The sequence below is a fragment of the Lepidochelys kempii genome, chromosome 15 (genome assembly GCF_965140265.1).
Source record: "Lepidochelys kempii isolate rLepKem1 chromosome 15, rLepKem1.hap2, whole genome shotgun sequence".
NCBI lineage: Eukaryota > Metazoa > Chordata > Testudines > Cheloniidae > Lepidochelys > Lepidochelys kempii.
In genome coordinates, this window is record NC_133270.1 from 9042681 (window position 1) to 9056716 (window position 14036).

The 14036-nt window shown below is 49.1% G+C and overlaps 1 protein-coding gene across 4 annotated transcripts in view; it reads right to left on the reverse strand.

The window, feature by feature from the left end:
• The window catches only part of KSR2 (kinase suppressor of ras 2), a 283471-nt gene that overhangs the window by 26797 nt on the left and 242638 nt on the right, over positions 1-14036 (reverse strand). For all 4 annotated transcript variants that reach the window (XM_073312611.1, XM_073312609.1, XM_073312612.1 and 1 more), the window contains one exon: positions 12341-12474. In XM_073312611.1, coding sequence (XP_073168712.1) covers positions 12341-12474 — 134 coding nt within the window. The remainder of the gene's footprint in view (positions 1-12340; positions 12475-14036) is intronic.

Consider the following 14036-nt stretch of genomic DNA (forward strand, 5'->3'; position numbering starts at 1 on the left):
GAAGATGACCTGTAACACTGGTGCAATACAAATAATAAGTAAAGGTAATAACAGTAAAGTAACTTGCCCAAGGTTACCCAACGGGGCAGTGCTGGGAATAGAATGCGGGTCTCAAACGCCTGGCTGGTTGAACCACCCTGGGCCTAATCCATGACCACTGAGATCCACTGAGTCTCCAGTGTCTCCTCTCCAGCAATAGCCTTTATGTCACCGGCTGGCCTGAAAGGACACTTCGTAATCTGCGATGGCACCAGGAGCGAACCCTGACCTTGCCTGGTACTTAGAACGTTAACATTCCTCACTCACGTCCCAGCAAGGGCATAGCCTTTTCCTTCCCTAGAGTCCTGCCTATGAAAACCAGATGCCACATTACATCGAGCAATAATCTGTAGGGATGCCATCGCTGACAGCAATTAAACAACTGTTAGGTAATGAAGTGAACTCAGGTCAGCACTAGTGAGCAGCGGGACCCGCACCATGTACCAATTGCCTGCTTTGTAACTGTGTCTCAGGGAAGTCAGGTGTGTGGCCTGGGAGCTCAGCAATAGCACCTTGAGTTACCTGGGTTGTGTAAAGTGACCTGGGTGGGGGGGAGTGGCGGGGAGTGTCATGAGCTCAGCTCCTTTGCCACTTTGCTGGCCGGTGTGGGGAGCATCGGGCGGGAGTTTGAATAGGTGAGACAAAAGCGAGATTTATCTTACTGCTCCAAGAGCCCCTTCTAATTGCAGAAGGGGAACTGGAGGCAGCCTCAGGGCTTTCTTCTAGGAGCAAGGATGCTGTAGTGTTGGCTGGTCGCTCAGATGAAAGGACCTCAGATGCTCCAGCTGGAGTGCCAGGATTGTGGGAGGAGTATCCAGCCTGGCATAAAGCTAGATTTCATCTCAGAGCAGAAAATATAACGCAGAAATAGTAAAGCTGGACTGACATTTTCACCAGTAAATAGTGATTTTCCTCATTTCTTTCTAGCAGGATGCTAAAGGAAACATTTTCAAAGAAGCCTCCTAAACCATACTCAACTCATGCCTGTGGCCAATCTCCATCTGCCTCATGCACACCGTCCAGTCTAAAGGATCATTTGACCCCTAGAATTAACAATGAAAGCAGAAGTTTCCTGCTCCAGAAATTGATCTCCGCCTTCCAAGGCGATGACCTCTGTGCTTTCTAGCACCAAGGTGTCATACCATATACATGTTTTCGCCTGGATTACTGTTGACTGTAGGACTGATGGGTCAGGGAATCTGTCTTGCTCGGTGTTTAATAAAGAGACACCCCACAGAACTCCAGGTGCCTCCTAACTCACCCACACATCTGCCCTCCACTTTTCTGCATTACCCTCAGCCAGCCTGGCCAGCTCCTAACTCTTACATCTCTGCCTGCCCCCCAGTCAATCTGCATGAGCTAGATTTCCATCCCTGTGTCCCAAGGCTACACAAATCACACACGTCCTCCCCTGCGAGCACCCAGCCAGGGTCATTTGTAATTGGCTCCCCAAACACTAGCCCATACTCACTCTAATTCCACTTGTCACGTCCTGCTTCATTATAACTAGCTGCCCCAGTAAATGTATTTGCCAATCTCTTTGGTGACAGGACTGTTAACTCTGAGCGGCCTCCCTCGCCAGCACGTAGCACAGGAATTTCACTTAATTTTTAATCCTGCTCCCCACCTCATCTACCAGTCAGTTCCTTTATCTCCTCAAGGTCCTGGCTAATCAATACACATATTGATTCTTTAGCAAATGGATGATACAAGCATGCCAGGCAGGCTTCCTCCTCCTTTCACCTTCCAGGCTGGAGCCTTGCAGGTATTCCCCAGTCCACGGGCACTGCTCTCCACGCCACACTGAAGCTGCTCAACAAAGCGGTCTCCTCAGCCAAGCTATGTCCATAAGGGGACGGAGTCTCTCCCTCAGCATGACACCGGGCACAGCCAGACAAGAGCCCACATATAAGGCCCCTTCGGTTTTGGTTTTCACCGATTTTTTCCCCAAAAGTTCTTGGGTTATAAAAAAAAGCCATTATTCCTGTTTTACCGAATTTTCACCCTAATTTTGGAAGTGCCGACTCCCCGGACCCAGCTCCCTGTTTCTGGAAGGAGGTCTGGCGGCTCATGAACTGCCATCTCTTCTTCTGCAGTGGGGGGCCCGGGCCAGACTCCAGGGGGGTCCCCCTCACAGAGTTTCCACCAGACGGCTCAGCACACCTGCGCAGAGGAGGGGAACTGCTGGTCAGTGGCTGCTGCTTCACAGTCGGGGAGCAAGATGAGGGGGGAGCCAGGGCCCAGCAGCCGAGCCAGCCCAACCGCTGCAGTGACCAGCCCGCAGGGAGCGGGCGGCTTCCTCAGCTGCTACACTGAGACCATAACCAATTAGTACAGCAACCGCCACACCCCGCTGGGTGCCTCCCACCTACTGAACCCCATGAATACTGGGCAGCCCCTCCCACACCAAGAACCCTGTAAGTACCAGGCACCCCTCACCTCCCCACCCACTGCCCCCCATGAATCATAGAATATCAGGGTTGGAAGGGACCTCAGGAGGTCATCTAGTCCAACCCTCTGCTCAAAGCAGGACCAATCCCCAACTAAATCATCCCAGCCAGGGCTTTGTCAAGCCAGACCTTAAAAATATCTAAGGAAGGAGATTCCACCACCTCCCTAGGTAACTCATTCCAGTGTTTCACCACCCTCCTAGTGAAAAAGTTTTTCCTAATATCCAACCTAAACCTCCCCCACTGCAACTTGAGACCATTACTCCTTGTTCTGTCATCAGCTACCACTGAGAACAGTCTAGAACCATCCTCTTTGTAACCCCCTTTCAGGTAGTTGAAAGCAGCTATCAAATCCCCCCTCATTCTTCTCTTCCGCAGACTAAACAATCACAGTTCCCTCAGCCTCTCCTCATAAGTCATGTGTTCCAGTCCCCTAATCATTTTTGTTGCCCTCCGCTGGACTCCCCTCACCCACGGCACTCTTCACCCCACTGTCCCCCTGAACACCCCTCACCTGCCCACCCACCCACCTTTCCCTGCCCCTATTTCATCCCTAGGTTACAGTCAGCAGGGGAGAAGAGGCAGGCTCTGGGCCCTCTTCTCCCTGAACGTCACAGCCCAGGCCTGTTTCTGCAAAGGACCCAAACCAAACACCCTCCCAACAAACTTGGGGACAATTCAGATCCTGAAAGAAACTTTTCAGTTTGGGCTCAACTCTACTTTGTCTTTTTCCACCCAACCTCATCCTCTTCCTCGACTGGCCAGGCCACAAGGGAGGCACAGCTATAAACTCCCAAAGCAAACGTTCCCTCTTCCTACCTAAGAAGGTAACACAGTTTTGTGTGGCTGTGTATACAGAGCATGCAGACAAACCCACATGCCCTTGGGTAGGTTTGCTTTTCCCCTTTCCTATTTCTTCCCAGTCTTTATCTGCCTGCCTCCATTTGTGAGACATGATCAAATCCGGTCATTTGTTTTGAAAAATTCCCCTTCACCACAAAAATGTACCATTGTTACGAGGCAGCACGTGCGTGTTTATAGCACGTGGTCTGATTCGGAGCTCAATCCCACCACTGGACAACAGAAGAAACGCCGCTGAAATCAACAAGTTTACACTGCCGTGAGCAAGATCAGAAATCAGATGCAAACTCTCCACCCTGTCTTCCCCCAAACTGCTCCGAGGCAGGTAGTGAGAAAAACAATCAAGAGGTAGGTCAATTAGAAACACAACCCTCCCAGCCCACTGCGTGAAGGGACTTAACTAGGAGTTCACAACAGCACAAGCAGCTCCCAACGCTTATTAAGTCTCTGCCATCACTCTAGAAACCTGACAGCGCCTCTTCGCCTTGGCTGGGGGGAGTGCGCCTTGGCAACCAGTAATACCGGCAGGTCTCAGAGGCCTCCATGCTCCAGGAGTCAGAGGTGAGAGCGCTCTGGTACAGAGGGGAAGCTTTCAGCTCCCACCAGCAGGCTCTGAGATTCTTTGCTGGCCCTCATGTGCGGCTCTTAATTAGAAGTTGCTACTAAGCACCGAGGTCAATTAAAAGGCACAAAGATACCCCCCGCTACTGAAGTCTGTGCTCACAGCACTTCTCTAATGGTGGGTGAGGAGGAGAGAGACAAGCACAAGTAACAGTCAGTGCGTGCACCCACAGGGCTCTGAAAAGCAAAGCCTTGCAAATACAAATACAAATACAGTGTAGTGGTTTCCTAAACGGGTTCTGCAGCTCCCAGGTTTGAACCATTCCTTTGGTTTTAACCCATGTTGTCCCCATCTCTGCTCGTCAGTCCAGAAACTCCAAACAAAGCTCAGTTGAATCCAGGAGATTCCCATAGTTTTGACACAAAACCATGGATCAGCGGAGGTCTGCCTGAAAGTACCAGTGGGCTCAAGCCATCCAGTTCAGCGATATTCTGGGGTGCCAGGGTTTCACTTTGGCCCATTATTAGGATGGGATTCAGCTGGGAAGTTCTGTTACAGATCCACCTCCAAACTTCCCTGATATCCAGGTGCGTTTGAGTCTGGGGTTTCAGGGCTTACGAGCCTTCCAATGAACTGGGCTGGGCTCGGAGATTGTACTGAAAGCCGAAACTGGGCAAATTTGATGCAGTTTGGGGCTTCCTGATATAAGTTGTTCGTGGCTTTGCAAATAACCTGGCCCCCTAGACTAAAATGAACACGTGTTATTGACTTAAAGCCTTGTAAAATCTAGTGATTTAAACACAAGTTTTATTTATTTCACATTAAAAGTGAGAGCAGGAGAGCTCTCCACATTTTGCAAAATCCACTCCCCGCATTCCTAATCACAGAAGAGGTCTACTGAGTGCAACCACATATTTAAAGAAAAATAAAACAAATAAAACTCTCTCTTGAGCCAAGTCTTAAGGTAAGTCTCTCCAGGGCAGATTTTAATGATCACATAAAGCCTATTCCTCAGACAGGCAAATGCACTTTTGCACATACCTAGATTGCAAATGCATTATGCCGCATGCTCCTGCCAACTCAGGGTGAGTTTTCACTGAACAAAGGTGCGTTCTTTCCTCAAGGTAGCTAAAAGGTGGTAACTAATGGGGTAAAATCCTTGTGAAGACCCGGCAGTTTGTTGTTTTCACACATTTTAGCACATGTAGGTAAACCTGAGGCTCCCCCAACAGCCCTTACTCCTCATCCTGCTGTAACACATATGAAAACTACAAATTGCCTCGTCTTCACTAGGATTTTACCTTGCGTCAGTTACCAAGAGGTGAGAAAGAACACACCTTTTTTTCCCCTCGTGAAGACAAAACCTCAATGATTTTTATGTGCACTTTATGCATGGTCTCTACCAGTGCACCAGGTGACGTTACTGTTGTCTTGTCCTGCAATCATCAGATCAGGCCATGAAGTTTGAGAATGAATTTGGCAACTTGTCCAGGTTCCTTTGCAAGGGATCGATCCAAGGTGTTCAATCCAAAAAACTTCACTTTCCTTACAATACTGCATTCAAAAACCTGAGTAGGCATTAGAGCCTGCTCCTGACACGTCTTGCACAGTGGATATATTTTGATCCCCTCTGTATTGATTTTCATTCTGGCAATGTGACCCAGCTGCAATCTCATAACTGTAGATGTTATTTTCCTAGATGTTTCGGTATCAATCAGAGGATCTTTCATCTTTTGACCATTAATTTCAGCTAATATTTCCCTTGCTAGGGCATCAATATCTTCAACCACTGTCATTCCAACCTGAGTTTCCCATCTTCCAGTTTTGGCCAGGTCATCAGCTACCTCACTCCCGTATACACCAATGTGTGATGGAATCCATTGAAAAGTCAATTTATTGTGTCAGTGTGTAGTGCATCAGGTATTGTGCAAATACAACTTGCTGGCAGACTTGGGTCCCCAGCCTGCAGTGGTCTCTGTATGGGCACACCCTTCTTCCTTGGTGGGACCCATTGTAAGATGAGGGGCTTCATCTGGTTCATTATGACTCTGTAAAAGGGAAATTATATAGCAAATACTGATGCCTGCATGTGACAGGCAGTACCTGGTTCTTCGAGGCCCCCCTCTGGAGGTCCCACAGACTTATCACATCCCGCCCCAGGAAAGGAGTAGTGAAGGTGGGTCTTCCAGGCCTGCCTAGAGAGGCTGCATGGAAGCAGCCAATCTGAGCCCAGCAGGCTCCGATAAAAGGAACTGCAGGGCCTGAGCAGGTCAGTTCCTGGCTGGGGCCAGAGGAGCCAGGCTGGGTGCTCCTTGCTGGCCACAGGAGCTCATGCGAGAACCAGAAGATGGATTCTGGTGGCACTGGCATTCAGTGAGGAGGAAGAGGATCTGAGGACTTCAGCCCTGAGAGAAGGGTGAAGAGAAAGGAGCTATGTGGGAAAAGGCCCAGGGAACAGCAGCAGTTAACTGGAGAAGGCAGAACGCAGCTGCTGTTTATAGGATCCCTGAGTTTGGACGAGGAGTAGTGGGTGAGCGCAGGTTCTCCCATTGGCCACTGGCAAAGTGACCTCAGTGCCGAGAAAGGGGACAAGTTTCCTTTACAAGCCTGAGCAAAGGGCGGGATTGAAAGGAGCCAAGGATAGGCAGAAGACAGAAGGCCCCCTCAGGAAGGCAGGGCTGAGTCCAGCTTGAGCCTGGGATTGGAAGACTTTTGTTTTGTGTTATTTTGGACATAAATACACCATTTGACTGTGTAACTTGGCTGGAGGGCTGAGCCACTGAAGACCTACCAAGCAAGGGGCACGAGGAGCGGATGGGGGAGGGGAGATTGCAGCACCACAGCCAGCCAAGAGGAGGTGCTCAGGAGGTGAATGCCCCGTCACACTGCAACGTTAGAGGTGCAAACCTGCTGGCTCTTGAGAATTCCTAGTGAGTTTTCTCGAATGTTTTGGGAAAGGAATGGAATGTTAAAGGCCACCCCAGAACTGGCGGGGAGAGCATACTCACCTGCCAATAGAATCCCTCAAAAAAGCAATTTAAAAAAAATTTCACTGGTAGGGTCTGGCCTCTGCTCCTTTCCCAGCTCAGGCAATTGCATTGGGACCACAGCAAACCTCCAAGACCACCCAAAAAGCAGGGCCTGTATTGTTGTTATTAAAGTTGAGGGACACTGCAATGAGTGGAAAAATTCGCTCAGGAAGGCAGAAAAGTCTGCTGCATACATGTAGGATGAATCTGGCTGAGGCCGTGATGCAAAGTGAAATCAGATCATCACACCCCTTTCCAGTTTAGAAAACAGCAGGGTCTGGTGACTGTAGATCTATGTAATTGGATGTTTTTTGCACCTTCGAGAATAGAGAATTAATTCAGAACCAACCTACGGGCTGCATGTTAGTGGTGCATGCAAGAAGAGACCTGGTGCCTGAATTATATTGAAAGCCCTCTGGGGCAGGGACCTTGCCATCTTATGCAGTTATGTAGCACAAAGTTCACGGTCTCCCTGCTATTCTTATTTAACATTTATATTGTGGCAGTGTGTGGAGACCTACCAAGCTGGGACCCAGCTGTGCCAGGCACTGTACAAATTTATAGGAAATGACTGTCCCTCCCCACAGAGCTGAGCTTATCCTCCATTTCCAGTCCTGTTTGTTTGTCCACCTGCTGTGCACTTGTAATAACCTAGACTGTAAACTCTTTGGGACAGAGACTATCTTTTAAACAAGTGTTTCCTCAGGTCAAAGTGCCCCCAGTCCCTCCCTGGAGCTCTTAGGTACAACCACAATGCAAACAACAACTGCGGGGTGGGGAACAGAGAATTCAGGCAAGGCTCTTTTCATGAAGTCACTGAACACCAACTGGAAGGACCCTCTCATACCACAATTCATTAGCATTCCCTGCTCCTTTCGGCTCTGTCAAAATACCCTCGGGCATTTTGCATGAAACCTGCAATTTACTCCGCAGAAGAAAAACAAACAACAACAAACAAACGGGAAGATGCACGTTGATAGGTGCATTAGCAGAGCCCGCTAAAGGCAAATACAATAGGGCAGTCAAACAGCAGCAAGAGCCAGGTGCCGAAGCCCACTGGCATGCCTGAGTCATGCAGGGAGTGGGGGTGGGCTGCGCCGGCACAGATGTTTGCAAAGCCACGTCGCACACACTTGAGATACGCCCACGCTGAGTCACAGCACAGTACTGACGGGGTTGTGAGATCAAACCCATTTGCCCCAGGGAACAGGTTAGGCTATCCTAGTACCACCTCAGGGCGTGTGCAGGTGGCCACATCTTCAGGACCAATGTCCAGGTAAGACCTGGAAGGCAGAGAGGTTTGTCACCCTGCGCCTTCAGAAAGGACGTGGAATTCAAACCGTTTTGGATATTAGTCCCTCGTTTTATGGAAGGGCTGCAGAGGAATAAAGAAGTATTGCGTGTCCATAGGATCTGCTCTGAAGATCTGACCCATCCTTGGAGGCTTCGTTGTCCAGTCTTCTGGTATTAAGTCACCCAGCCCTAATGAAAACAGGACGCTTGGGATCTTGGGAGAGCTGGCTCAGACTCTCCTTCTCCCAGGAGGATGCACTGAGTATATTGAGTGTAGGTGTTTCAGCTGATACCTTTAGAAGTGAAGGCCCTGTCTCTGCTCTGCATGGATTTAAAAATCCAACGGTGCATAAAACCAGGTTTGTTCTGTTGTCCTGGCTGAACCTTCCCTCCACTCCGTCTTACTGCTTGGCATTGCTTAGCTGCATCCCCGCCTCGACTGGCGGGTACAGCTTATGAAGTGCTTTGACAGCCTTTGGGAAGAAAGACACTATATAAACATGCAACAAGACCCTCACACCCACATTTAACTAGAATGGTCCTGGGTTCATCTATCAGTGCAAGATTAACTTCTTCACGTGTTGTCCGGACACCGCCAATAGGGTCAAACATCCTCAGTTTGTGTTTGTGTGCGGTTCCTCCAGATCCCAGGACGAGGTGTACACACTGGTTGTCACCCTAACTCTGGGCACTATTGTAACATACACAGTCCGGTATGTCCCTGGGCCCGCGCCACTTCCTGCAGCCCCCGTTGGCCTGCAGCGGCGAACCGCAGCCAGTGGGAACCGCGATCAGCCGAACCTGCGGACGCAGCAGGTAAACAAACTGGCCCAGCCCGCTAGGGGCTTTCCCTGACCAAGTGGCATCCCAAGTTTGGGAAACATTGGTCTAAGGCATCAGCCACCCAGGCAATGGATGGAAGAACACCTACTGTGACTGTCTAAGGGATGGACTGCTTTGGGGTCAGGAACTATCTAAAAAGAATAAGACAAAGCATCAATCAGAACAAGCCAATGTGTGGAGGATCAGTTCTGTAATCACCCCTTGTAATCATAGTGGGGTTTGAACTTGGAATCTTTGGTCTGAGGACACAGATCACCACCACTTCAGCCTAACGAGTAAACTCATTAGCAGGTAGCTGTAGTAAGTTATTATCTTCTAGTGGCCCAGCCACTAAAGTGGGACATGAAACACCATTTGCTAGTGTATCACATTTGCAGATACAGTGTGGAAAGTGCCAAAACAGCTGTACTCCTAGGACTTTTAAAGCTTTGGGAAAAAAGTTTGTGCTAAAAATTGGCAATGATCTAATCATGCAAGTGGTAAGAAAAACGCTCATCACACAGTTAACCACTTAACTTGACACTGGCAAGAGGGATGGGGGATAGAGATAGGTGGCTCATTATCTCTCTCTTTAATCCTCTGACTTTGACACACTATAATTAAAAAAAGATTAAAATCTGCAGTTTATCTCACAGGCGGCTTTGCAATAAAGCAATAATTAACCGCAACAAATCTCTACAATACGGAGGGTTTTATTTTTTTTTTAATATAGGAAGAATTTTTTAAAAATACAAGAAGTTAAATCTAAAATAGGAGGCACTTAAAGTGGAGTTTGCCTTCAGCTGTTCTCATCTTCACTGATGGCAGCATAGACTGGTCTAGAGCTGATCATCGATAGAGGACCAAGAGATCAGGGGAGGAAGAATTTGGAAGTGACTTTGTTCTATGCTCCTCTGGCCTAGGTGAAGGGAACCAGCTGCTGCAGCACTGCAGTCCTCTTTGGACTGGTGCTTCTCATCAGAGAAGAGATCATCTGCAGGGACAGACCACAAGAGCTGCACATGAGGTGCATAAATAAAATAGTCAAAGCCACTTCTCTGGGGAACACAATGCTAAGGGGGGGGGGAGTGCAGAGAACAGTTATCTCTGGGAGCTATAATGGATGAACACCTGTCCACTGTAACATGAGTTGTCCTCTTCTGAAAGTGACATTGAAGCCACCGAGGGATCCCCCCGCCCCAACATTCTGGTCCAGAATTCCAGTTGCTCTATTACAACTCATGGTTCTCAGTCTTAAAACCAGCAAAGCAATTCAACTGCCAAAGCAAGGAGACGAAACCCTTCTCCTGGAGGCAGCCCGAAATCATTCCAAACCCAGAGACGCACCGCCTCGGTTCTATGACATGGCCGATCCAGACTGAAATGTACCCAGTGCAGCCACAGACAGCATGCAAAAATTTTCCTGCTGCAGAATTAGGGCCACGTTTTCCAAGGCTCTGGCTAAGAAAGGAACACTAAGGAGGGCTTTGATCACTTGATTCCATGTAGGAACCGTAGCTGTGGGACAGAACAGGTAAATCACTGCAGCACATGGATTACTGGCTGGGTGAGGCAGGGTACCTACCACGGGCTAGTGAAACTGAGCTGAGGCTTGAGTGAGGACATTCCCCAATCCCAGCTCCCGCCCCTGACTCATTGTACAGCCATGGACAAGTCATAGCTTCTCTGCCTCAATCGCCCCGTAGTGAAATGGGGAGAAAAAGACATACCCAACAAGGGGGCTGTGCAAATCATTGATTTTTGGTTCACTGGCAGTTTTTAAAAAAATGAAGGTTCTTTTGGGGTGAAAATGAGATTTTGGGGGAATTTTTGTTGGATCCAAAATTTGGAAAAAATGTAGTTTTGGGTTGAACAAAACGTTAAGCATTTTTAACCTTTTTCATGAAAGCAAAGGAGGAGGAGGTGTTGGCACCTGAATAACCTTCAGCTCAGTGTGTGGGACACTCAGGACAGCAGGGACCTGAACCCAGGTGTCCACCTTCCAAGTGAGTGTCACTGGGCTAAAGTTATAAGGGGTAGGAGCTGGGGGGCACCACACCAAATACCTCCTGTCTTGTGAATGGTGATGAGCCAAAGTCCCTTGTGAATGTAGCCCCCCTCCCCCCCCCAAATGTTTGTGGCTAAAATTATTCAGCAAATTTGACTGAAAACTGCATTTCTTGGCAACTAAATTATTTGTCCAAAGAATGTCCCCCAGTTCTAGTTGTGAGGATTGGTTGATTAACAGGCTTTAAAGATGCTAGGCGTTATCATCACATCAACAGGTGACACGATGGCCCTAAGAAATGCCCTCCGGCACAGCACCAAAAACACAGGGAAGCCCGTTTCACACAGTTGTGAACCGAAGCTATAAACTGGACTGTTTGCTCAAAACTGGGCCCACGTGCAGTCCACAGACCTATGAGCTCTGGGTTGCAATCTGTGTTGGTATCTAGACCTGAATTCTGAGCGAGCGCCCACCTGCTTTGGGGTTTAACTACAAATAACCCTCCGTATCTGATGAAGTGAGCTGTAGCTCACGAAAGCTCATGCTCAAATAAATTGGTTAGTCTCTAAGGTGCCACAAGTACTCCTTTTCTTTTTGCGAATACAGACTAACACGGCTGTTCCTCTGAAACCTCCGTATTTGCTCACTATCCCAATGCAACAGCAACAGCCAGCTCAGCCTAGACTCAGGAATGAAGAGGCCCACTCCTCCTGTTAGTACATCACTACCGAAAGAAAAAGCAGGTCAGAGCGAGTCACAATGGCTTCTGCCCCAGGAAAAATTCTGAGTCAAAATCATCCCCTCTGTAGGGTGACTGAGAGTGCTGGGAGTTTTAAGCTGCCACTGCATCAATCCATCTAGAGAGTGGTTTGCCTTGCCCTTCCCTCCACCACTCCCCTGGTAACAGGTTGGAGGCACCGACTCAAAAGGCCATTCTTGGTAAGCTGGCAACACTCTGGTTCCCAGAAACCAAACTGTGACCCTGCAGGGGGAAAGGGAACACAAGGAAGAGGAGGGTAATTCTCTGAGCCAGCCCCACAGCTCCCCCAGGCCAAAGCAAGTCTAGAGAGCCACAAACCCACTTCTCCATGGCTGACTCCTGTGTGGGTCCATGGCCCCTCCTTGGGCCTATCCCGTTAGAGATGGTCAGGGTTGAGGGATGAGAGAAGGACAGTATTAGCAGAGAAAGGAAGGTTACTGGAGACAAATGACGTTGTGGAGGACTAACACCCACAGCAGCATACCCTGCACCCCAGAGGCTTCAGCTATAGCCTACCTGCCTGCTTGCAGAACACCCGATATTCTGAAGAGCCCAAAGTCCGTGATCACCACCTTCCCGTTGTCATAGAAAATGTTTTTAGACTTGAGGTCTTTGTGAAGGATCCCCTTCGCGTGCAGGTACCCCATTCCCTGCAAGAGAGGAGAGAGAAGGAACTGGAAGGGAGGCACAAACAACTGGGATCCCCGAGGAGACAACACCAGCTCGTGCCAGCATGCAGCATGGTTACAGATGGCTTCCAGTACCATCTCTACATGGACCAAACACATGGAGGGGGAAGGGATTTCAGACGTGAGTGCTCCTTCACTTCCAGGCAGCGGAGCCGGTCCAAGCGAGGGGTCCAGGAGGGGTGGGAGCACACACATTTGTATCGCCCCTTTTGCTTGCAAAACAGAATTTCGGCTGTGAGAGAAAACCACATGACATCATTTCACCCCTCGGCCTTGGCTCCTGCCCTGCACACAGCCCTGGGGCGGCACACAGCAGGGTGCATAGGGCCGTTATTCTCTAGTGCAAGCATGAGCAGGGTGCAACTAAGATATCAGGAGCCCGGATCCACTCAGCCCTCCACAGTCCACTCCTGCACCCTAAAGCTCGAATCAGTGGGAGCGTGAACCCCCCAGCAGAGCTCTGCCCTAGGGGACACAGGGAATGAAACAGTTCTTCCCACACAGTGCTGCTGCACCAAGGAACCTGCAGCCATGCAGAGGGGCAGCTTCACTAGTTACTATCTGCTAAGTCATGACCACTAGCCATTGCCCGTGTAAGGGCAGTGTGGAACTGCCTTGCCCCAGGAGAAGCTTAGGTAGTCACAAGATGTCCAGGCATGCAAGGGAATGACTATTCCCTGTGCTGCACAGGACTCGCTGTCTGACCTTAGGCTTGTCACTTGGAGTCTCTCGGCCTCAGTTTCCACATCTGTAAAATGGGGATGACTAGGATAAGCCAGGAATTCGCAGGGCTGCTGTGAGAATCAATTAATGTTTACAAAGTGTACTGAGATCCTTGGCTGGATGCTGCCAAAGAAGAGAGCCATTCTGTTATCATTTTATGCCTATTTGCTAAGCTGGTTCCAACTTCATCAGCCTGATTAATTCATTATGCAGAAAAAAACAACAGCATAACAAATAGCGTTCACTTTCTTGCAATCCAAAAAACTACGGGTAAGAAAAGAAATTAATTTGTTTTTATTGCAGTAGTGCTAAGTGGCTCCCAACCAAGATCACTGTGCTAGGTTCTACACACTTGCAAGCTCACTCACACTCACACACACACACGCACAAGCGTGCACCCCCCCCTATCTATTATGTTATAGTGACAATCGGCTTCCAAATGGCCCATGCAGTAGAAGTTAGTTACCGTAAGCAAGCAATCACCACCTATGAATGTTCATTATAGGCCAAATCCCCCAGGGATATTTTCAGCCAAACTTCGACCGAAGTCAGCAAAATCAGAGTCAGGGCCCAGGGACTGGGACTTGTAAGGATTATACTGAAGCACTGTGAAGGCAGCTGCTGGGCAAGATGTCCAGACTCAGGGTTTTTTGCCGTACCCAAAAAAGGGTGATGTTTGGGCGAAAGGCTTTGAAATTGGGCTTGGCCACAGCTAGCCCAGGGTGGTGTGTGGACAACAGCAAACATCCTAAGGTAAGTCAGTGCTTAGTCACTGGGTGTGCCTGAGCAAGGGTCATTCT